At 43.5% G+C, this 25,429-nt stretch overlaps 1 protein-coding gene across 2 annotated transcripts in view; it reads right to left on the bottom strand.

The window, feature by feature from the left end:
• Positions 1 to 25,429, bottom strand: part of NFATC2 (nuclear factor of activated T cells 2) — an 86,709-nt gene that overhangs the window by 33,385 nt on the left and 27,895 nt on the right. For both annotated transcript variants that reach the window (XM_062008978.1, XM_062008979.1), the window contains exons 5-6: positions 23,654 to 23,826; positions 12,930 to 13,070 (exon numbers count right to left, since the gene is read on the bottom strand). In XM_062008978.1, the coding sequence (XP_061864962.1) occupies positions 12,930 to 13,070; positions 23,654 to 23,826 (314 nt within the window). The remainder of the gene's footprint in view (positions 1 to 12,929; positions 13,071 to 23,653; positions 23,827 to 25,429) is intronic.

The raw sequence follows: 25,429 nt of genomic DNA, 5'->3' as shown, positions 1-25,429 counted from the left end.
TCCCAATTCTTGGAAATTCTGCAAGAGCTGCTTTTGTCCTCTGTTATTTAAGTACTTCTGCTTCTGGCGAAAAGGGAAATGGAAGAGTATTTTTAAATGCATTTTGCATTTTTTCTGTTGTTTTCCTCTTTGTTCTCCACTCTGTGCAGACAATGAGCTGACAGATGTGCTCAGCTCTCCGGGTAGTCTTTCCCCAAGAGGGACTTGAGCTGCTGCTCTATGACTGGGCCAGGCTGCAGCTCCAGAGAGGGCCCTGCCTGCCCCATCTCAATGTCCTTTCAGCCCAGGAGTCCCTCCCAGTGTGCCCACTGGCAGGCAGGACCTTGCTTCTGCCTGCACCCTACGCCTGAGACACCTCTGCTATGTTTTGGGTCCAAAACAAATGCATCACAGAATCACAGAATGGTCGGGGTTGGAAGGGACCTCTAGAGATCATCCAGTCCAATCCCTGCTAAAGCAGGTTCCCCTCAATCAGGTCACACGGGAACATGTCGGGGGGGGTTTGGAAACCTCCAGAGAAGGAGACCCCACACTCTCCCTTTGCAGCCTGTGCCAGGGCTCCCTCACCCTCACAGCGAAGAAGTTTATCCTCATTTTCAAGTTGAATTTCCTGTGTTCCAGCTTGTACCCATACCCAATACCCCTTGTCCTGTCACTGGACACTACAGAAAAAAATCTGGACCCATCCTCTCAACACCCACCCTTTAAGTATTTCTAAGCATTGATAAGGTTCTCTCTCAGTCTTCTCCAGGCTAAACAGCCCCAGGTCTCTCAGCCTTTCCTCATAAGACAGATGTTCCAGTCTCCTCACCATCGTGGTAGCCCTACGTTGGGATCTCTCCACAAGTTCTCTATCACTCTAGAACTAGGAAGCCCAAAACTGAATGCAGTACTCCATATGTGGCCTCACCAGGGCAGAGAAGAAGAGAAGGGAAGAGAGGGCTTTTCCCTGAGGCTGTCACCAACAGCATTCCCCTTTCTCCCACAGGACAGACCAGATCCCCAGGGCATACAAGCAGGGTGTCTGGCATGTGCTGGGGTAGGAATCCTCACACAGTGCTGGCTGGGTCTCCTCACCTTTCCTGCTTGGAAAGTGGAGACAACCAAGGAATTGCAGGAAGTTTGGCTCCATTCATCAGCTACTTGATGAACCTCACCAGGAGAGAGAGCAGAGAGTCAGCCCAGACCTCCAACACCTCACGCCACTACTGCCACACCATTTCAGTGCAAGGAGAAAACAGTGGATAATTCAGACTTTTTCCTTTAAGTGTTTCAAGTTCTGCCACCATGAGTCAGTTTTCTTTTCAATGGTAACACGTGGATTAGTGACAGACTGCTGGAGCAGAGACGGTCTAAGCATGCTGTGTCATTAGGGCCGGCAAGGCTCTCGCCCAGTATGCTGTTTAGCCCTCACACTCCAGAAGACTGCTGTGCAAAGGAATGGAAAATACTTCATTATTTAACAATAAGCCTTGACTTTAGCCACTGCTCTGGACTGCTGAAGGTTAAATCTCTATCCCTATTAACTCAGCTAACTCTTCATCATTGCTGAAATGGTAGACATCTCAGGAAGGGAGAAGCCAAATACTAGGGGTTTACTGCAGCAAATACTAAATGCATCATCTGGTGACAAGGCAATAAATACTTAATGGAGGGATTCCACTTCTAGGTGATCTTTGCAAAAAGAAACCATCATAATATGTGTTACAAAACCTCCACACATTCCCAAAAAATACTTTCAAAAGTTAGATTTTTATAGTTCTCTGTGGAAAAGAGGAGGGAAAGGAAAACAACAAGATACATCATAAAATAGGAGCTCTGATAGAGACACACATCAGGAACCGTCTAAGCAATGCAATATGAAGATGTTCTGACAAAGAGAGCCAAGCAGGAATATTTGACATTGGTTTTCCTCCAGGCAGAATGTTTTCATCTTTGTTTCTGTACTGCTAAATTTGAACAGTCTGTGTAGATACAACAGCACTAACTTCTCAAAGAAAGTAGAAATCAAAATGATTTGTTGGTCCAAAAGGCATAAAATAAAGGAGAAACGGGCCTCCAAGTCATCTGTTGTATTCAAGAGGCCTGTGAAGCACATGCAGCCACAATCACAGTAGATTTGATTTAGTAACTGAGCCACTGAAATTGCACTAAAAGCTAATGAAGCCAACCATAAAAATCAAATGGTGTTTAGGCTGAGTCCAAACACTATGGGAACTAAGAGGAAGGAGGAGAATAAGCCCAATCAAACAAGAAATAAATGTATTAGTGGTTATCATTCTAATGTTGATAGATGCTTCTGTTTGGATACATTTATGCTCATGGCAGCTAAACAGGTTTCTAACAAATCTGTCAGCAGCGGCAATCCCAGTTTCTTTAAGCACTGAAGTCTTGTTGAATATAACCACTCTACAGCCCACTCCCTGACCTTTATGCTCAAATGTCATAATGTGGCTCCATCTGTCTCACTGCTTCACTTTTATAGTTGTGAATGAACAAACTTTAGCTCAAGACAATCAATATTTGCTTTTCCTTTAGCCCCTCTGGATACGTACGTTACGGTGAGCTTTTGGCAGAAGAATAAGGAAGGTTGTGAATAAAATGAAAAATACAACTGCATTCACAAATATCTCTCTACTTTAACCTATCCTTTTTGCTGGTAATGAAATCTTTTGATTGTCCACAATCAGAAAGTTAATGGAGAGCAGGAGGAATAACCTGAGAAGTCTAAGGGCCATCTGCAGGACAATTTGAGGAAATTTTGAACAGAGAAAACTTGCACCAAACATTTATCATCTTTAGAACATACATCAAGGAGGGTTTTTTTAGGAGGAAATCAAACTGGATGCTTGAAGAAAGTCATCAGCAAAAACAGGATTTTTATTGGAAGGATGTGTTAAGAATCATAATGCTGTCCCCAATACAAAACGTGTGTTATAACCTGGCTATGCTGAAGCAGGCTCTTTTCTCCAGTGCCAGTGTTGCAACCCAGGTGGTGCCTAAACACTACAGATGCATTTTGCTTTAAGGTGGAGGTTGTGCTCAGTGACCTCCCATGGTCCCTTCTGGCCTTAATTACCCTGTAATTCTGTCACTTCAAACTGGACAAATGACTGGTTCCCTCCCTGCTTGCAAAGTGAGATTAAGCTCCAGCTTGGCTAATAACCTAAAGCCTACAAGTACAGATAGCTGTTTACTGCACGGAATTAAACCCACTTCAACAGTAGAGAGCTAAGAAAACTGCTAACTGTTTATCCTGAAGTGCTGTAAGAGTGTGAGTGCCAGATGCAGAGAACATGCGCTCTGTGGGTTGTGTTCAGCGCTGGGCTGTCCTGACAGCGACACACACCAGCCAGAGCCCTGCAGGGATGTCTCAGTACATGCGTGAATCATACAGGAACTCAGTGCCAGGTCCACGTGTGATGTGTGTCTCAAATTCTACCTCCACTATGGGCAATTCAATCTGCACCTCTGAAAAGCACAGTAGTTCCACTAAATATGATAAAATCGTTTTGGATTTAGACCTTGAGGTCTTACCAGCTATGGCTGCCTCATGCAGTATTTTTACTGTTGTGGTTCTCTGCTCATTTAATGATTTGTCTTAGTTGGCAAGTCTTTAACACCACAGGTCAGTGAAATATTCAGGAAACAGACATTTTTGTGCTGCTTCAGGGCTATGAGACTTAGCATTAAACCCTGATGAGAGATCTGATTGTGTCAGCACTCTTTGGAGGAATGAATGAGTTGTTGGAAGAAAGTAATTCTACCCTCTCTAACTCAAACTGTGATCGTACCAAAATTCTTGCTTCAAACTTTGAGGAAAATCAAAGTGTCAGTCTGCATTAGGAACATTTTGGGTGATTCTCTGCAGCCCCATATAGGGCTTTTTTTAATTAGCCAATTAAAGGTTTTCTGAACCAGTTACAGCCTTTACACATTATTCACCATCCCTTACTCATGACTTTGGGGTCAGCAACTAGCAGAGAAACAAACTTACTGCTTTATTTGAAAAAGCATGACTGATGGGCTGAGAGGTTCAGGAAATTTTCTTTGCAGTTCTCTCTAATTGAAGATCAAGTATACTATTGTACCGATTCTGTATGTGATTCTGGGCCTGCATGTGATTTTAGGCTTGAAAATGTACACTGCTAGTCAGTCAAGCATTACACAAATTACTTAATGAACAACCTGTTACCTTTTTCCCAGGAAACAAACCATGCTAGTTCCCCAAAGAAACTGAGCCTGGTAGCTGGTGGGACAGCTGCTACAACTGCACATTTCTTCAGAGTTCCCTTTGGGCTTGCAATGAATCGTCCCTATTCACCGTGTTTCTTAGATGATCGTCCAAAAAACCACAACAATTATCTCTGTCGGCTTTTATCAGTAGATGACAGGCATCTCTGGAAACAGTCAAGGTTTTTTAGAGCCACTCCAAGAACAAAGTAAACAACAAAGAATGCTTTCCAGCAGAACAGCCACAACTTCTGCGACACAGAAGCCTTACGGGTAGGGGAACACACACACAGAGTCTCTCCTGCTCTTTTTGGGGACAAATTCTGATTTCAGCTAGGAAGTTATTTTGCTTCACATTGCTCAGCATCTCATTCTAAGCAGTTGTCTCTTTCTAAGCTCTTACTTGAGAATAGTTTTCAGACTTGAAAGCAAACACAGCATGAACAAATTTAAAACTCAAAAAGTAGAGCTACTGATTGTTTCACTGAGCTTGATTTCCATGGATTTCTTTTTCTTCCTGAAGCAGGACTGCCCACTGCAACTAATGAAGCTCTGTTTATGACAGGCTGAAGCCAGTGCCTTCATTTCACTGAGGACATAAGTTTGAGTCACCAAGGCCAAAGATACAAGTCAAGGTTTGGGAGGTAAAAGGCCAATGGATTAGTCATCCACCATTCAGCCCAGCCCCAAATCTGACATTTTGAACACTGAGAACAAGTCTAGAGGAGATTTCTCCTCATCTATTGTCGAGGAATTCAATTCACACTAAAATAAAACATAAATACAGTAGTTGAGTAGTGAAGCAGCAGGGGCAAGCCTGTCATTCCAGAGCTCTTCCAAATGATTCCTTCTGCCAATTCATCAAAATAGATTTGTTGGGTTTTTAAGATTGTACATATGTGTGTGTTTGTGTGTGTGTGTGTGTGTATGTGTATAAATTATTAAACAAAAGCTCCTCTCAAAATAAAACCACTGGGAACCTCCATGTAATAAAATGAGTCACACCAGGATGCGATGACTAAGTGGGAGAATAGGGAATTCCACTCCCCATGCCAGCTTTCTACATGATCCATATTCTGTCAACAGGTGATGGGAGCTTGTCTCTCTGCCTTTTGTTTATCCCAAGAATGATTATTATTTTTTAATATTCTCTTCAAACAATTAAGAATAATCAGCACCAGGCACACTTCCACTAGGCACCCCCGCAGTGAACAGCGAGCCAGGGAATCCAGGCCAGCAGTGGCTGCCTGTGTTAATAAGGATTTACCAGCTGTAAAATTCCAAAATCTTGTGTCATACAGGGAAACCTTCCAAAACACTGGATTCCACCCTGTCTCGCTGAGTCTCTAACAGCTATGGCAACTCCGTTTCTGCAGCCACACTCTTGCATTTTTGTGTGTGTGATCCTTAGATTTTTTCCTGTTTTGCAGTGTTTCTCTGGGATCCCCAGTTTAACGTGTGGCAATTGCCCCATGGGATTACAGGAACACCTGAGACAGGCAGCATATTTCAGCCAAGGGGGTAAACCTGTGGGCAGAAAGGTTTGCTGGGTTTTCAGCAGCTGTAATAGCAAGGAAAAGCAGAAGGTGTTCCATTTATCCTGAAACTTTTGGATTTGCACAGCAAAAAAAAAGAAAAAGGCAAACCCTAATCCTCCTGATTAATACTTGTTAGTCTTCAGTATTCACAAATGGTGGGATTTGCTGAGGCACCTTCCTCTTTTCCTGAGAAAGAACAAACAAAACAGAAACCCAAAGAGAACAAAATCTCCCTGTTCCTCTCCACTTCTGAGAACTTTTCAGACAGAACTACAAAGCAAGCCCTGTGCTCCACTTTGCTGCTGCCTCCCTTTGGTGCACTGCAAGGCACGAGGAGTGGAGATTAACCTGGAAGGTGATCACCTTTAGCTAATGCAAAAATCAGGTGGGCCTCTTGACAGACATCTGTAATTTACTCCCCTACTTCATCTCATCACTCTGCAGGTTTTGAGTGGAGAAGATATGCATCCAGCTTTAAATGCTGGACTGCAGCCACAGACTACATGGAGCAGAGAAAGTGCTCTTTCTAAACTGTCAAAGAAATAGCAAGATAGCAAATTTATTTTATATACTCTCTGTAGAACCTCACATACTGCAAACAAATTGAATCATTTAGGATTACAGTACCACTCGCAGTTTTTCAACCCTATAACTATTTCCAGATATTTGTGGTGTTTTTTTCCTTAGCTCTCCCTATTAAAAAAAACTCAAACAATAGTTTGGATTCTTTTCCTTAGATGCTGGGCTTTTGTCTCAAGTCAAGGTATCTTAAAAACCAACACTGTAATGCATGTTAGCAGTGGATTGACACTAGCTCTAAGATCTGTCCTGTTCCTCTCAGTTTATAACTTAAACTCTCTCTTTGAGCTCTTAAATTTACAAATTCAGTGAGGGAACAGAGCTCAGAGCATTAAATATTTAAAGTTGTTTTCTGGGTCAAAGAGCAAACATCTTTTTTTGATGGATCTAAGAAATAACTGAAAGTTTAAAGAAAAAAATGTTGGTCTCTTTTTAATCTTTAATTTGTCAGAGAAAATTGTATCATTACTTTTGCATCATTAAGTTCAAAGAGATAATAGTTGAAAACAGACCGCTATTTTTTGCATTTCCTGGAAGGTTTTTGATCATTCATGAAACTGTCAGACTACCAACAGGAGTTTAGTTCCCTGATTGGGGCACAGTGAGAAATTTCAGACAACAGAAAATAAGACCATTACTGTAGACAGTCTTACAGTTTCTTTCCAGATTTCCCACAAAGGACCATAATCCTCAGCCCTGGTTCCCCACTATCACCAAAACCAATATACAAGCCACCTTCTTTCTATTCATGTGATATGTCCCATAATGCCATCCCACCACAGTTTTCTATAGTGAACTGCCCTGGCCACAAGACTGTTCCATGTTTCAAGTCATTTGGCTGATTTTGAGCAGATACATATCAACTTACATCACTACAACACACTGGGGCTGTACAAGGCATTCACTGCATAGAAGAGCACTTTCAACAGTGGCTTTACTTATAAAATGTCAGCCAGCATGTATCTTGGGACTAATGGCTCTGGAACGACATTTGCTGTGGACTCAGCCTCCACATGAGCTTTGGCTAAAACTACAACTTCATCCCTTTTAACTCCTTGTTTGTCAAGCTTCCTCACTCTTTACATTGTTGCATGGCAGTGAATAGCTGTTCACCGCTCCAGCAATGATTGCTGAGGACTCCCCCATTCCCCATTAACAAAGGATTTACCCCATTTCACTGAACTCTTTGGCTGCTTTTCATAATTAAGTCCCATGCCCAAACACACTCAAGTACTGAGCTCTTGCTGCAGCTGCAATCCACAAGGGAGTGATGTAAAAAATTATATGTTCTTAATTTTCTATACATTTTAGATCTGTTGTGCATTTTAACTATATCTAAATATATATTTTAAAAATCATCACTATTGCCAGCTCTAAGCTGTGACTATAAAGCCTTTCTAGGGAGCTGTGATTTCCTTTTAACTTTTGCAGGAAGAGGTACAGGAAGATCAATAGCACCATTGGGCCCAACTTAGTATGCTTTATAAACAAGACTTTTTCTAGAAAGTGGAAATTCCAAAACCAGAAAGCACTGCTATGCTTATCTGCCAGCTTGTGATGCAGCAGGAACACTGAAAAGTGCAAGTTTGAGAGCAAAATCACTCTCGAGCCTGCTTGTTTGCTTCTAAAAGTGAAAGTAATGTTTCAAAGAAATTAAATTATCTGCCCAGAGTTAAAATAAAGCATGTCAGAAGGGTACAGAAGTGCTGGAAATCAGAGATGCACTGTGAATTAGAACACGATGGTCGTGATCCTGTGGTAAGCTCTCCTGAAACCAGTAGACATTCAAGTACGTCCAAGCTCACCTGCTTTAGCTATTAGTATCCTAAGAAACCACTGTCAGGAAAAGATCACCGAAGTGTCTGGCATGCAAAAAGAAACTAGAACTTCACTGCTTGAATCTAGAGCTGAAAATATTTGTTTTTGTCAAGCAGACTTCGAGTGTCCACGTTTCAGGGGTCTTGACAGCTGCATCAGTTCAAAGGGCACAGAGAGCACCACCTCCTCTTCACACTGCATGGCCCAACTGGAAGATTTACGGTGGATCTAGTCCAAAGATGTATGCTTTCTGTTTGGGTTGTTCCTCCACCACCCACATTGTCCTAGAGATGATTCATGATGTCCATGTGGCCACCATAAGAGTTTGGCAGGGGAAAGCACAGTCCATTTGCACTTTTCTCCCTGAGAAACATGATACTGCTCTATCACTCACAGCAGAGCAGCAGTAACCAGTACACAAATGGGAGTAAACACAATGCAACTAACATCATCTGAATTGCAAATTATTACATGATAATTCAAATAAATAAAAGGGGAATTCCAAACCTTTTCTATTTTTAACTGCATTATAAGATCTGGGCTGCAACCAAACACAAACACCCTTGACCTTTAGCATGTTCCAAATCCTTGATAGCCCTAAGACTGCTTTTTAGGCTCTCTCCCTTCCAGATCAAAACTAAAAGAATACATTCACTTAGAAAACTCTTACCTGTGCAATCCGATCTAGTTGCTTCCCCTGACCTATTTTTATTTAGAATCAATTACGTGTGTCTGAGCTCAGATCTTAAAACTCCTTCAAACAAACTCTGTTTTTCTCTGCTGGACTGAATGTACCAAACTCACAGCTCTCCTGGCTTACAGCACCTACAGATTACAATCTTTCATCAGGAAAAGATAACCTTAAAAAGAACTCCCAGCTATAATGTTTGCATGTTGGTACACCTTATCATTAAGAAAATGAATGCTATTTATGCATCAGCATTACCAATGCAAGTGCTTTATCTCCTTGCTCATACACAGAGCGCTGAGCCCTTTCAGTTCGCTTCCTGCTGCCGTTTCCTGTCACAAGCCTAAAATGAGAGACTTTTACAGACTTCTCATTGGCGAGCTCATTGCATTAGCTTGTAGGTCACATAATATAAGGCAGTTATTTTCATAATGACAGCCCAGCAAAATTTGGGGAATATTCTTTATTTTCCAAGTATTTCTGGGGGAAAATCTACATATCTATGGCACTGAGCAACAGACAAATAAAACCTGCTCATTGTTGTGCTCAGAAGCACGTAGTATTTCAGTCACAAATATGAACAGTTCTACATTTCTTTGCATTGCTAGTTGTGAGTGAAGAATTGCCTACAAGATCCCGAGGAAATGGGTTTCGAGCATCTACGAGGGATAAAACCAACTTCACAATCGTGAGCCCCACCAGTAGTTTCCTCCGTTTTGCAAGGCACAGCAACTGCCACCATCTCAGCACCCGCTTCATTGCAGACTGATCCAGACTCCAGAATCAACGTGCACTCAGTTTTGGGGAGTTTAAGGAACAATTAACAGGAGAATATCTCGCTGCACAATGATACCTGAACACAAATTTTTGGGGATAAAAGTCTTGCTACTCTCATATTAAACACGGGACCAAACAAGCCAAGTCATGAGCTCTGGGAATATGGCATGCCAAAAGCTATCACGTGGTCACCTATACTACTGCTCTCACCCTTGTCCTTACTAGTAAAGCTAAAACTGATGGCAAAAGTGGGAAATCAAATACCAGTTGCTAGCACAGATGAGGCTTGAAAGTTAAAATGAATCTCAAAGAAAATGTTTCCCCTGTCAGATTGGCTTGTCTTCCTGCCTTCACAAAGGTGTGAGTCTTTCACAGGGTCCCTGGGGCAGTGTCACGCTCTGCAAGGGCACCAACGATGACAGGGTCACACCAGCAACACACTATCCACCCACTGGGATGTTTATTGTGGCTTGGCTTCTGAGCAGCTTATCGGTGCTTTTTGCAAGGTGCTGCGTAGATCTGCAGCAGCGAGCTCCCGGGGCAAGCGCAGGATCCACCTCCTCCTTCCACTCCAGGATCCACCTCCTCCTTCCACTCACATTTCTAATCGATAGTCGGGCTGCAGAACTGGCCCTTTTTGTTCTGTGTTCATGTGGCCTAATTCAACAACTAAGCATGGAGGTGGCAACAGCAGTTAAAATTGTCTGCAGTTTTATAAAGAGGTGAATAAGATCCTAATTTTCAGGCAGACTGGGACACTCATTAACCTCTGAAAAGCCAAGCACAAAGGCTTCATTCTCAATCTGCTGCAGTCGGCCAGAGTCAGCTCAGCTGCTGCAAGATCTGCATATCCAACTCAGCTCCTTAACCTTCCTCACCTTAAGATATACCTATTAAAGAAAGCAATCTTCACTTAAAAGCACTCCAGGGCATACCTCTTAACAGGTATCACTACATAATAAAACACTGCATGGATACAGAGCTTGCTTCAGCACGGAGCAGAGTCCCCCAGACAACTCACTGCAAACTACAGAGACTTCTGATTCAGACCAAAGATTTTACTCTGGGCCTCCCATCCTCTACATTCCACCTTTGACAATCATTTATTCAAAGTCCAGCAGACTGAGACTGCCTGCAGAGGGGCCATGGGGAAGGCAGGATATGGAACACCAGCATGCAAATCCCTGTTCCAGACTGGGCACTGCTGTTGGGATAAGTCATGCCTCTCTGCTACTAGGAGGTAAAAAAAGAAAAAAGAAAATAAAAAGCAGTTTCCCCAGCAGTGAAGAAAAGCTTTAGATTTAGTGTGGAAAATGTTGTTGTTCTTTTTACTTTCTAACATCTATTCCATCCAGAGCCTTCTGTGCTCTTATATGGAAACAGGGGCAGGACACTTCTGGATGTTTCCTCGAAATGGCATTACCTCCTCTTAGTGTACCATCTCCTTTAGTTACTGCAAAACATTCTTGGGACAGGTACCATCATGGGCTGCCAAGCATGATCCCATGCACCTTCATGACTTGCTGATGGAACAGTGGCAGCACAGTGGGAAAGAATTAACACGTGGGCTTAAAAGCAAATACAGAGTGCCAAGAAAATTGCTCTGACTGCATAGGCTCATCATAGCTCAGGGGCCCCAAGCCTTTCATTCTCATTGTAAGATTGCATGGCTTGCTGGTGGTGTGGGAAGAAGTTGGGACCCACCACTGCTTTTTTTCATCAAATCACCTGATGATGCCCAGATACACTGATTTTTAGCTCTATTCTTACTTTTTGCCAAAGGCAATCATGCACATGCTGTTCACTTGGGCAATGCAACTTCCTAAGACTTTGTAAGTCACTGGATATATTACTTTACCAACAGAAAACTTAGGAGCAACATGTTTTCTTAACAGCACAAAGAGAACACAAAGTTTTCTTAACAGTGCAAGGGAACACAAAGTTTACATAAAATAGGCCAATGCTTTTTCATACTGGACAGTCCTTTTTCTCACTGAAATCAACAGGAGTAAAGGGTAGCAGAGTCTGTCCTATCATATTTGCAAAGTGGTTTTTTGATCCCTGGACATTGTTATTACCCTTGCAGAGCAAAGGATAGAATACAAAAATCCAGGTTAATGAAGGGTAAATTAAACAAGTCCAGACCATTTACAAAGCAACAAATGTCCCTTTGCAAAAGCCTTAGAAAATCCAATAAAATACACATACTGCCTAGTGAGGCGAGATGAAATGCTTGCATGCGTATGATATTAGAAAATAAACAATTCAGCTCTGAAAAACCAGGTAACTAACTACAGCAGAATGCATTTGTTTGCATTTCCTCCTGTAAACAAGAAAACCTGGATTTCTGCTGCCCACTTTAACCATTAGATAATGCTAAGTGTATTTTCTGGGGTCAGGTTTTCTCTGAGTTAGAAATCAAATGATGTTTATTATATCATGGCATTATGAAAACAGATACAAAGAACTTTGTAAAGGCAGTAAAGGTGATGCTAGGCAACTAAATAACTCCCAGTATCCATTCTTTATTCCTATTATTTATTTATATTCATTCAACATCAGTCAGGGCTTAGGACCATCTTGTACTGGCTCTGTGCTAGTCAAGCAAATAAGACAAGATGAAAAGACAAGAGAATATACAATCTGCCACTTGAGAGGTAGCAAGATCACCTGGAAACTTTGGTAAAACATGTTTTAAAAGAAGCAACTTTACTGGAAAAAAGTTGCATTGGTCTGTAGCAGAGGGCTTTTCTCTTTGAATTTAATTTGATTTGTTTTGCTACAGTCTGAATCTATGTAGAAATATCTGAAAAGATATGGAACATGAAGTGATGTATTCTTGTATCTCACTGTGTGTATAAAACTAATTTTACTTTTCGATAAGACACATTATATATATTCTACCTCATAGACTTCTAAACACAAAAAATTTGCAATCTTTGCCTGCAGCTCACATCAAAAAAAAAAGTTATGATTTCTAAAGGAGCATTCACTAAACATGAGTTGAACAAGCACAGAGAAGTATGTAACGATCATCCCCTTTCTTTGACAGGGTGTCCTCCTCCTGCTCATTCCCACTGGCTGTATTCTTGTGAACCAATAATGCAAACATTTGCTCCAAAGTGTGGTTTTACTCACATGGTTAAGTGATTTGGTTTTACTTACATGAACTCAAATGGGATTACTCACTTCAGTAGTTATTCATGAGCACAGATCTTAGGACAAGACCATGAGACACAACAGCACTACAGATTTGCCTTATCCCATTAGGGAAGGTTAGAAACAAAACACCTTACCTGATGTTTTTTCTGTGAACACCACCTTGGACTCTGCTGTGAAATTTTGTCCAGTCAGGATCATCTGTTGTCCTCCATAAACAAGGCAGCTATCAATATCTTGTCTTTCAACCATTGGAAGTTCATGAGCAGACCTTTGGGCTGTGGACAAATTGCAGACATGAATGAAACCAACTCTGTTTTACCAGGACTTTCCAAATCTTCCCAGAACTATCCACAGATTGATCTTGTCATCGTTACCATCCACCGACTGCCAAAGCAGCTTCTCTAGGCTGCTAAATTTAGGTTTGAGAGGGAAAAATAAACTTACTCAAGGCATTTTATTTGGAAAGATTCAGGAGCTGGCTGCAGTGTTTCAGCTGTGCTGGCCTTACTCCTTGTCCTTGAGAAAGGACAGCTTGGATGAATGAGCTGGAACTTGCCCATGTCTGTTTCCAAATAAATGGCCAAATTTTCAAGTGCAGGCACACTACAGCCCTGGAGCCCAAAAATTCCACCTGCAGAGAGGATTCCACTAAACAACGCTGAATTCCTTCAGAAAAAATTAAAAATAAACCTCTTCTACAAAAGCCCACTGCCTCCTACAGAACAGGGACTACTCTGGGCCAGGAACAGTACCAAGAAAAGCACCGTTTCCATGTGTAAGCACCAAGTCTTGTGCACACAACAAGCGGAGCAATCACGAAGCCGTGTTTGCGAGCAGGAAAGGTCACCCAGGGACTCTGCTGCAGCCCAGGCTTTTTGTAAAGGTCTGAACATCTGAGGAGCAGGGCCCTGTGTTGCAGACTGAATAAAAGGCAAGGAAAGAAAAGGTAGGGTGGAATCTAGATGGGCATGTATACGATCAAGGTTTTCTAAGGTCTTTACTGTTCTTGGCCACAGACTTGGAGCGTGACTTTGGCAAGTTATTCTCTCTTTCCCCCGCCAGAAAACCAGGACACCACCATCTCTCCACCTACTTTCATCTCAGTAAAACAGCCACATGCACACTCAGGAAAGCTCTGGAGAATCCTGGTCATCATCCCTGCAAGCTCAATCCAACTGTTTATTAACAAGCATCAGGAGCCGAAGAAAATAAAGATGGGAGAATTGTTCCCTACAATGCAGACAGCTGGAAAATATCAAGAGCTTCCCTGTGACCAGACCAGGTGGGCAGCAGTTTGGGTCTGGTGAACTGTGAGTTCATGACCTGCACTCAAACTCCTCCAGATTCATCCACCCCAACTGGAAAGGTCTCCAGAGGATATCGCTCATCTATTTAACAGCTGCCTTGGCTGGATATTAACTTTCTCTGACAAAGAGCCTGCTCCCAAGAGACCCCGTGCACTTGTGTCTTCTCTTTGCTGAACACCGTTGGCTGCTGAGCCAAAAATAAAGAAATGTTATCCTATATGTCCAGTGCTGGGCCTCCATTCAGACACAGGCAAGGCTGAGCTTTCTGTGACCTGGCCCCAGCACCACCTCACTGCTGTAGAGCCTTCAGAAAGCTGAAAACCCAACAGCTCTTGGCCACAGGGAGAGCTGTATAAATTATCTCATCATATTAAGAAAATCTAGAATATTTAGTTGGAAAACACAAGCATTAAACCTTTCAGACCTTACAGGTGTCTGTAGAAGCAGGGAGCAACCTTTCTAGCAAGGACAAGCTCAGGTGAACTCTTTCTGTCAGTCATGACACGGAGGCTTTGCTCGTGTTAAAAATATAGATAATTCAATATTTTTAATTTAGTTGTGCTCTTTGAGAGGGGATTTTTTAAAAAATCTGTTTAAAACAACCTTATGACTCACTGTTCCCGTCAAATATATAACAGCTGGGCTAAGATATTGCCAATTAAGAATATATATTGAGATTATTTTCACAGAAGCTGCTAATTTCTTTCACATGGCTGTATGATTAATTTCTTTCCCTAAATACTCCAATTTTTTATGAGTTCATAATTGGATTTATCACAAAGACAGATTTGTAATCATCAAAAACATGTCTGCAACAGTCAAGAGAAAATGTATTTGCATTGCCCTGGACACTGTTTATTCCAATTCAGTCCCCAAATTTCACTTCCAAAGCAATCCAAATCATCAAAATTCCAGATCAACTTACATGTCCTTCAGACTTCATGTGTTAATGGAGAGCTTTGTACCTGACATCCCACAGACCAGTGGTTCTCGAGGCTTTTTCAGGATGAGGAAGGGCAAATTTTAGCCTGGAAATAACCGTCTGACTCATCTTAATTATATTTGGATCTCGGCAAGTTGGAAATCGCTGCTGAAGACCAAGGCTCTGTCCAACTTCCATAGAGCACAGTGTTTGTGTACACTGCGACCTACCAGGGAGCTGGGGAGGAGAGCTGGTTCACTGGGAATGTGCACCCTGGCTCTCAGGAAATGCCAAAAATCCTTCTGCCATCTGCAATTGAGCTGAAGTGGCCTCAGCAGAGCTGCCTGGAAGCCTGTGACAGCAGAGGTGTTCTGCTGGTACCCTGATGCAGCTGCCACAGAACTGACCAGCAGCAGTCAGGCTGATGCAGAGCTACGTTCTGGCACAGCTACAGCACAAGCAGGCTACAGGCATCTGTAGCCTCAAAACTACTGTATCATACTACTGTATCTGTAACATCAAAACTACTTTTGCCCTGACCCAAATTTGGTCACTCCTGTAAGTGTACAAAACCCACCTGTGCTTTATATGTGCTGCAGAGTATTCCATTTGGAAGTGTTTCAGTTGAGTGTCTCAATGCAGATACCGTGCTAAGGGCCAAGGTGGAGGAATACAAGTACTGCCTCAGCACTGTTTTCCCCTGCCTCATTTTGTCTGCACTCTTCTCCTCCTACTTGGTGGTTTTCAAACCTTTTTCTAAAAAAAACATACTACATTTTCCAAGATCTTCTGTTTTTTTTTCCCCAGGCCTATAAGAAAGTTTCATCCCATTCTCCATTTCCATCAGAGAGGAGGCTCAAGGTTCAGTGTGGAGCTGCCTCAATAGGATTACTTTTTATTCCTCTGCAAGAAATATTAATTGCCAATAAATCCCCTTCCTTCAAGGCTCATCATGGGTGGACTGCATGCAATAATTTCACACTATTCCTTCTCTTCCCCCAGGGGTTGGCACTTCATAAAGTGACCTACAGCTACTGAAGTTTATGAGCTTTGAATAAACAAAACGCTGTTGATTTAACCAGTTGGGGTGTTTACTTTCAATAGCAACAGTTACTGACATAAAGCAGCAAAGTAAATTCTATAGAAATATTCACTCTTGGCCTGAAGCAGCGTGTCAACCTATTAACAAGGGACATTATTTTTCTATTTTATTTGACTGTCTGCAAATCAAGATGTCATGGATGGATGGTGCCAAGAAATACAATGCACACAGAGACACAGGAGAGAAAGGGAGCTGCTGTCTCGGAGTGCAGCAGCACCTCCAGCAAGCCCCAGCCTGGGAGGGAAACAGCCCACGCTGCCTGGAGGTCCTGCTGCTGCCCACAGCCCACCCAGCTCACAAACACTCACTGCAAGGGCACAGGGTGCTTGTCAGGGGATGAGCTTTATCCCCTTCCCTTTGCCAGCTATTGAAAGAAAGGTTAAGGAGGCCTAAACCACTGGCTGGCAGGCTGACTGCCTCACAGGGGATGCACACTGCTCAGCTCTCTCCATCAGCACTCCTGCATGCATCTCCTGGGATGAGCAGTTCTATCCCTTCCTGAGCATCATGTTTCCTTCCACCAGCTTGGAGGGCTTCCAAGCACCGCCTTGTCTCGCCCAAAAGCTGACTCGTTTTATGAGGAGTCTTAACTGAAGTTAATGTCTCTTAACAGCCTCCAGAGAGGAACTGTCTCGGCAGTCTCTCTCCCTGGATGTGCAATAAGAACAAGGGCTGCACTAGGTAATGTAGGCAAAGCAGAAACACTAATGTCATCTGCCTCTTCGGAGGAATGGGCTTGGGAACTATGTGCAGAGCAGTGCAGGTCTGAATAACACTTCCAGAGCAGGAATACTCTACAGCCCACATGTATCAGTGCACTGTCTCAGTGCTGCCTTCTGCAGAGTGGCTGGAGGCCTCCATGCAAACCTCTGTATAAAAAGAGGCCAAATAATAGCTGCTGGAGTGAAATCTGCCCCACATCATCTTTCTGACACTTGTAGCACTGGATACAGAGCTTGGGTTTCCTTTTTGTCTCAGTAGCTGACCACAGTTCAGGAGAGATCTTATCCTGGGCAATCAGAAGGAGCAGGACTGAGGTTCACCTGCAGCTCAGTGTGTCACTTCTAATTATCTCCAACTGCCATCACAAGCCAAATAAATAAAAATGTGTGGCTAGTCATCCTAGGCCAAATGTCCAGATCCCTCCTTGGATCCACCTTGTCCTTACTGTGCCCCTGCACAGGGCAGACCCAACCCACCCCAGATTGATGAAGTCTTCAAGTCACGACACACCACTCCTGATATGTCTTTCCAAATGCCCAAAGGCTCTTGGCTCCAGTCAGTAGTTTCTGTTGGACTTGAGCAGATAGAGATGTCTATCTAGTACTAAAAAAAAAATACCAAACCCTAGAAGCAGTAGCAGAGACATAATTTGTTGTGGGATTAATTCTTTCACCTCAGTGCAAACCTTAATGAGCCAAAGTAAATATTTCATTCCTCCTGTCACGCTGTGTTTATTTACTATGAGCTGCCTGCCGGTGGTAGGATTGATAGGAGGAGAGCTCCTGTGCCCAATGCTTACCCAACACATTAAGGTCCTGAGAGACTTTGATCCCATCTATCACTTGCTGCAGCACCCTGAGCTCTCTGGTGGGAGGAGAGGCAAAGGATGGTGAGCTGCAGCAGGGGAGCCATGTGAGGACCAGAGGCAGGAGATACCTCTAGCAGGCAGCTAGACATCAGTAAGGCACCCTAGAGAGCAGCAATCTTCTAATCAAAGAGATGGGATCAGTTACCAGCTGATAGGAGTATGGGGCAGTGGAAGACTTAAGTGAGAATCAAGTAAATAAAGCAAATCTCCAAGCCTCGTGGTTAGATGGGAAACCTTGAAAATGTGATCTAAATACTATGAAAAGAAGAACCCAGTGTGAATGACAACAGTTTCCAATTTGTTGCCAGCAAGACTTAATCAGCAGTTTGTGCAGAGCTATCCAAGAAAAAAAGCACCAAAAATAGAGGGCTTTTCTCCACCTCCCTTTCTGCACATAATTCATTTTACAATGTCCTCGTGAAGGAGGAGTGACAAGCACTGATGGCAGCAGTGTCAGATACGTATGATACTTTCTATGAACTGCAGCCAGCTCACCAAACCAGCATGTGATTAATGACAGGAAAACCATGGCCTCGGTTCACTTCTCTGTCGATCATCTCTGTGGGTATGCACAGTATTTCCCTTTAATCCCTTGTGGAGGAGATCTGCTGAGCTTAAGTTATGCTCAGAAATCTATGCTCTCCATAACATGCTGCAGTGCCTGCCTTTACCAACAGCAGTATTGCAAAGACAAGAAGGAAACAGGAGTTTATCCTCAGAGCAGGGCTTGCAGCCTGCAACAAGGGCGGGCATTTTCCTTCTGTCTGACTCAGACTTTCCCGATTGAAATATTCTGGTTCCACATTAAAAGTGGCAAATGTTGTCAGAATTAGCTTTTTAATTCTGTGCTTTAAGAGAGAAAAAAAAAAAATCACTTCAGAAAAACAACCAGGTTTTGTGTCAGCTGTATTTATGGTAAACTGCAAGGCTGCCTTGAAGTTGAAACGAAAGGAGCAAAAAAATCACTTTCATTCAACTGGAAACCATGCTACTCACATAATAAAATCATGGTTATGGTTAAACTCGCAAAAGGGTATCTCCCAAGTGCAGAGAGACCATTTGTTTCTGATTTTTTGTCTCAATAAACTAGGGCTCCTTCTTGCCTGCCATCATATTCCAACCAGCACAGCTCCCGAGGAAAAGCACTCACTAGTTTGCCAAGACAACATTCTTTTACATGACTAGCTCTTTCCTCTGTAGTTATTAATGTGTCACACATCATAGGCTCAGATTGTCTAATATTATGGGAAAATCTACTAGAAGGAGAGAAAAATAAAGGAAACTTCCAGGGAAATTGATTAAAGGGAAATAAGATATTTGACCCAATTTAGTGGAACAAAATCTGGTCAATAATAGAAACTATTTAAGTTCCTCAGATGGATACACAGTTCTTTAGCAATAAGTTTTGTTTGTTTTGCTTTTTCACCACCTCGGAATATCTATTATAAGAACAAGATTTTAGGCTCCTTCTCACTCGTGCCAAGTGCAATTGTTTGCATTTTAAGGGACTCATAAGCACAGCTTAGAATCAGCAAACATGGAATATATGAAACAAGAACTGTGACACACTTCAGGAAGGTTTAACCAAGATCCAGTAGAATAAAAACTCTGACACAGTGTGAATGATGCTTCTAAGCCTTACTCTCACATCTTGCAGACACTTACATAAAGCAGGTTTTGGTTGCTGACAGCATGTAGTAAAACAAGCTGCCTCACAGGTGCTTATGTGGCTGCTCTGAACTCCCTTCAATACTGCTCCTTCTCTGTTCCATGGATGCTTCAGCTGAGGAGTAGAAACAGAACTCCAGAGATCAATCACTCACCAAGAAATGAGTTTCAGGTTATGGTGAAAAGGTAAATCAAAGCAAATGAATAGAACTAGTGTCTACTTGTCTTAACAAGCAGAGCAATGATCATGTCTGCAAATACCAAGACCTTCCATGGCTGATTTTCTGACTGGCTTGCTGTAATTAGGACTGTATTTGAAGGGACAAGTTGACCCAGTAACATTTCATGCCTGCCATTTCACCACCTCCTGTGATGGCAGCTCTGTGACAGCCCCCTGGCCCAGCAAGCTCCTTGCCATCAGCTGCCTTATGCCTGTGCCTAAAGCACAGACCCACACCAGCAGAGATGGACATTCAGGCACACACAACTGTAGCACAGATGACAGCACAAGGCTGTTACAGGGGCGCAGACAGAGGAGTCAGGCCACGGACCCATCAGCTGTGGATCCCAGGGACATCTCACATTAGTGCCTTTTGGGCTTGCTGCCATTTCATGGACTCAGTGTGGAACAATGCCCAGGACAAGAGATTTTTCTCACTCTTTCAGCACCACACCTACAAGACAGTGGCTTTTGATTTCTAAGCGATGGCCTGTTGCTACAATTATCAGAGGTCTTTCAAATGCCTTTGCCTCCTCAGTGACTTCAGAATGAATCAACAGGCAACGGGAGAAAAAAGCTGCAAGCTGCTGAATGTGCCAGCTTGTCTGGATATGAGGTCCATTTTGAGGCATAACTGATCATTTAACAACATACCACCTCCTTGGTCCTCCTACACAGCTGCCTGGGGAGGAACTTGCTCCGGATGATGCTTTGAACCTGTGATATCCCCTCCTAAAACCTGTCAAGTGCTGAATGTGACACAGATGAGGTGGAATTAAATGGACCCATGAAAAACAGATACTTCACAGTTCTTGCTTCATTGCAGCTAATGATCTGCTGACACCAGTGGGAGTTTCGAGCCGGGATCGGCTTCTGCCGAGGAGAGAGCTCAGATATTCTGTTGGTAGCAACAGTGCTCTCGGGGGGAACACCACTGGTGGGGAAACATCCAGTTATCTTAAAGCTGCTACTTACTAAGACTTTCCCAGTAGGCTATTGTTAACAGCTACCAGACAGGAGAATCCCTCAGGTGGGAATTCCCAGGAGGCATTGTCAGAAACAATGAAAAACAAACAAAGGAAAAACAAAACCAGAGAATCCCAGCAGCACACAAAGGTGGGAGGTGGGACACAAGGAGAAAACGTCACAGCTGCTCAGCATGTCCCTTCTTGACAAGGCACCTGAGCTTGCCTGAGACTACGAGCTCTGCAACATGTGCAGATTGTCTGGAAGAAACTGAGATTATTATCTCCGGTGTGATTTAACTTCCATTACTAATGCTGGCTGAAGCAACTAATGTTTTTAGCCATCTTCCCAGAACTGGGCTGAGATCAGGAAGTGCTATCAAAATGCAAAAAACATTGCTAAATATGCAACATGCATTCCAAATGGAAGAGGCTTACTACACCAGATCACACTCTACTCCATGAGTTCAGAAAAGCACAGTCCTTAATGTATCTCTCCAAACTGCCAGTATATCCAGTATTCCAAAAATAACACTTTTTTTTTCCTTAGGGAACAAATGATTTTGTTCTTGTAGGACCTTTGCTGGCTGCTATGCAGACAACACTTTCATATTTTAATTTTAAAAACAAACCAAAAAGATAAGCCACTTACACTGGTATCTCCATTCTTGGCTTTTTTATGCCCCTAAGACACATCAAAGCAAACACATGTCAGTATAAATGCCTAGTCATCTGAAACAAGCCATTGTAAATAGCAGTCACTGCACAGGCAAATGAGGTGTGCATGTACAATTTGGAAAAACGTGATCTTATTCTGCAAACCAGACTGGATTTCTGCTCAAACACTCTTTGGCAATGGGCACAAATACAATGTGCAATTGTGGAAGGGTCTTAGAAATGTCTGGCTAACTCATATTTGATTTTCCCATAGGAGAATCTGAATATGTGGGGTGTGAGCTGCGGGGCTCCCTGCATGACCCAGGAACCATCCACCCTCTGCCCTGGGCTCGTGCTGGTTTTCTATACAATGGATGTAGGAATTACATCTGGAGTTTCCCCACCTGAGAAGCTCCCCATTGCAGGCAGGAATGGGCTGTTTCCACCCAGAAAAGAAATTGAGGGAGAAGCCAGGTGATCCTTTGCCACAGTTCTCTTCCTATCCACAGAAGCTGCAGTTTGCTGGTTTCCTTTAGCAAATGGGCCTTTGTTTCAGCAGGGACAGGTTTGGGGTGGAGGCTACTATTGTTTCAGCCATCTGGTCCCATCAAGGATCTTTAATGTTTCCTATGGAGAAAGGTAGTGGCTACTCCTACTATTTTCCCTTCCCTGTCATGGAGACTTCACTCAGCTGTTAAAATGCTCTGATGGTTGGCAGCTTCTCATAAACACTGCCAAGAGATCATACATACCCATCATCATCTCCTTGGCCTTGCCTTGTTTATTCATTTCTACTGTTTTATAAAAAGCTGCCATCAATAATTCCCCAGCCACAATATCTCTTAATTTAGCACACAAAACTGTCTCCTTTCTCATTCTAAGCAGTTGTTACTTAAGTTGTCTGTATCTCCATAATTAAAACTCACACATGAGAAACTTTCTTCACATGATTTACAGCAAAAGGGATGAGTCATCCAGCAAAGGTAGAGGAAAACTGTTATGTATTTGTGAAATCCCCAAACCACTGAAAAGGCACCATTTACCAACAAAAAGCATCACAGGATGCACATGAACCAGCAAAGTGGGTGGAGCCCTTCCAGAAATGACTGCAACACCCCCGTGGCACCTTATCAGAGGCCTCTCTTTCTCAGGATCCAGTATGTTAACATGAGTGGGAGGTGCAGGTTTCTCAGCTTACATGCTAATAGAATTTACCCCTCAGAAGTCAAAACTGCAAGTTTGCTCTGTCCCTCAGGGGAATACCAGAGCAACCCAGGTTTTTCATGCTTCAGCTGCAGCCTCCTGAGCTGTACACTCCCTAGTGCTGACATCCAGAATAAAAATCAATATTCAGGATGCACCTAAGCCTCAAAATTAAACCTGCTTCTCCATTTCAGTTGTGTTCCTGCCACAGCTCAGATCAAGAGGAATATGGTCACTACTTCAGCTGTGCGACTGGCCACAGCAGGATCCAGCCCAGGTTTGAGTTCAAAACCTCCAGCCACCTGCCAGCTTGTAGATAACAAGCTCTGGTTCTGCCTTCACTCAAAAGAAAACCACTCCTGGGAAGGCAGACAGCTTACATGCTCATGCACAAACAAGGAGAATGTATATAAAACCCTATACACACACCCACACTGGCTCCCTGCTCCCAGAAAAGACATGCTAGCCAGAAGGATCCAGCAGCAACACATTAATAAATAAACTTTGCAAAAAGCCCCAAAGTCCCTCCTTGCCCTCACAAACTTTAAACACTGTGAAGAGCCACCTGCCACCAAAGCTTGTTTCAGAAAAGGAAGTATATATAGGTAAGAGCCACAGGTCACTCAAATCGTGGCGGAGACACAACCAGCACAGGAAGAGCAGAGCACCTTGGGCTTGCCTACCTGAGCATAAAGACACAGAACCATACAATCATTTTGGTTGGAAAAGACCTTTAAGATCACTAAATCCAACTACTCACGTCACACTGCCAAGTTCACCACTAACCCATGGCCCTCAGCTCCAGGGCTGGGGACTCCCCCAGCTCCCTGGGCAGCCTGGGACAGGGGCTGAAAACCCTCTCAGGGAAAAAGTTCTTCCTCAGCTTCAATCTAAACCTCCCCTGGGGCAACTTGAGGCTATTTCCGCGCTCATTACTTGAGAGAAGAGATTGACCTCGACCTTGCTACAACCTCCTGTCAGGTAGTTGCAGAGAGTGCAATTGTCTCCCCTCAGCCTCCCCATCACACTTGTGCTCCAGGTCCTTCCCCAGCTCCAGTGCCCGTCTCTGGACACACTCCAGCACCTCAGTATCTCTTTCTTGTAGTGAGGGACCAACACTGAACACAGCGCTCACAGTGAACACTGGGTGTTTTCCCCTCAGAACTAGCTTTGAGCAGAGTGGCAAGACGACAGAGAACGAGCAACTCTCAGGGGATACTTACAGCATTCGATGGGGTTGGAAGCTGCCTGCAGAGAAATGATCCTGCCGTTGGCCTCGGGGATGTGCACGCGGAAGACGAGGCGCACGCGGGTGTTCTTCCTGCCGATGTCCGTCTCTCCCTTGCGCAGCTCAATGTCCGCGTTCCGCAGCTTCAGGATCCCCGCGCAGTCAATGCTGCCAAACACACCACCGGTTAGCTTAACGCTCCTGCTCTCAAACAGCTGACAGTCCAGAGGATTAAGCTGTTTTGCTTGGGTTCTGTTTAGGATCTACACATCACCATTTCGGCAGATACAGGGGAAGAAAGCACTGACATGCAGCAAGTTTGGACCCCGTGGCTCAGCACACCCCAGGCATGTCCCAGCCAAAGGCTAGCAGTGGCCTTTACTCTAGGGACTGCAGAGGCCATTCTCCAAACATTACAACCCCGTCTTATTTTCCCCCTGTGCTAAGCAGAGAGTGCCCACAGCAGAGCCCATCCTGCCATACCAGGGCAGGGAGAGTGAGCCAGAACCAGAAGTGCATGCTGAGACAGGTGATAAGCTAAGCCTGTGGTGCAGCCCTCTGTGAACTAAAGAGAATTAAAGCCTCCACTGGTAGCTCTCCAAACAGCTCAGTGCCCAGAGACTGCACAGCAGCCATTGTCTGGGCAAATTAGTTCAGCTCCACAGGGAATCATGACAGATGAAACAGCTAATTGCATGCACAATTCAGGCATGTTTTCCCCACTGATGTAACTCAAGCATTCAAGTCCAAAATAGGAATCAAATTGCTCTCTCCTCCTTTTGGACAAGGTAGGTGCTTCTGCTACAACTGGGCTCTCTATCCCTGGTCCAGGTCACCACATGATCCTCAAAAGCCCTGAGTTGTTGCTCCCAGACAAGGCAATAGCCTGGCAGAGCAGAAATGGTTCTCAGCTCCCATTCACCACACTCCTGCACAACGGAAGGATACAGGGCACAGGATGGGGCTGAGCAGCAATGAAAGGATTAGGATTGCTTAAACCAGTATTACAATTTAATATTGGTGTAAGTGCAGGTTAACTTCTTAGAGAGTCCAGTGTAACCTAGTGAATGTGCCAATTAATATTTACAGTATCTGAGATCTTCAGCTCAGCAACAGTCTTCAGAGGGTGCAGTGAGCACTGTTATTACAGGCACTGCCAACCCATTTTGATATCAGTTTTAAAGATAAACCATTTCTCTTCCTTTGATTTCACATTTTGGGAGGCATAAATGCCAAGCTGTTTCCTACACCTACACTCCTCCTTGCCATTGCATGTGTGCAGGGGTTTAGTATTCCAGCGTTACTCATTAGAAACAATCATGTACCGTTCAGCATTTGGCTGCTTAACTTTGAGATATGGACTTTTATTTATTTCCTTGGGTGTAGAGAGGAGAGACTTGAAGGAAAGGAAGGAATGAGGTACATTTTCTGAAAAAGAGATATATGAAGAAAGAATGTGGATTTTGCGATGAAGTAGGGGGGCTTAAAAACATAGCTGCTCTGCCAATTTTGTCAGTATCCCCTGAAGGATGGAGATACAGCTCTTCCTTCTGCAGAGCAATCACTCTCATGCTACCTGGCACACATCCAAGCCTGAAGTTTCAGACTGGTGCCCACTTCATCCCTTTGCCTCCATAAAACTGGAAGGAGTAATACAGAAAAGATGTGCCTGTACTTGCTTTTCTGTTCACCTATGACAAGAAGAGAGTGGGATTTGGTGGACAGAGAACTTGGCTGAGCTCAGAAGAGATGTTTTCTATTCCATTAAATG

The sequence above is a fragment of the Colius striatus genome, chromosome 16, assembly GCF_028858725.1.
Source record: "Colius striatus isolate bColStr4 chromosome 16, bColStr4.1.hap1, whole genome shotgun sequence".
Taxonomy (NCBI): domain Eukaryota; kingdom Metazoa; phylum Chordata; class Aves; order Coliiformes; family Coliidae; genus Colius; species Colius striatus.
The sequence above is the reverse complement of the archived record's forward strand: the minus strand, read 5'-3'. Positions and strand labels throughout refer to the sequence as shown.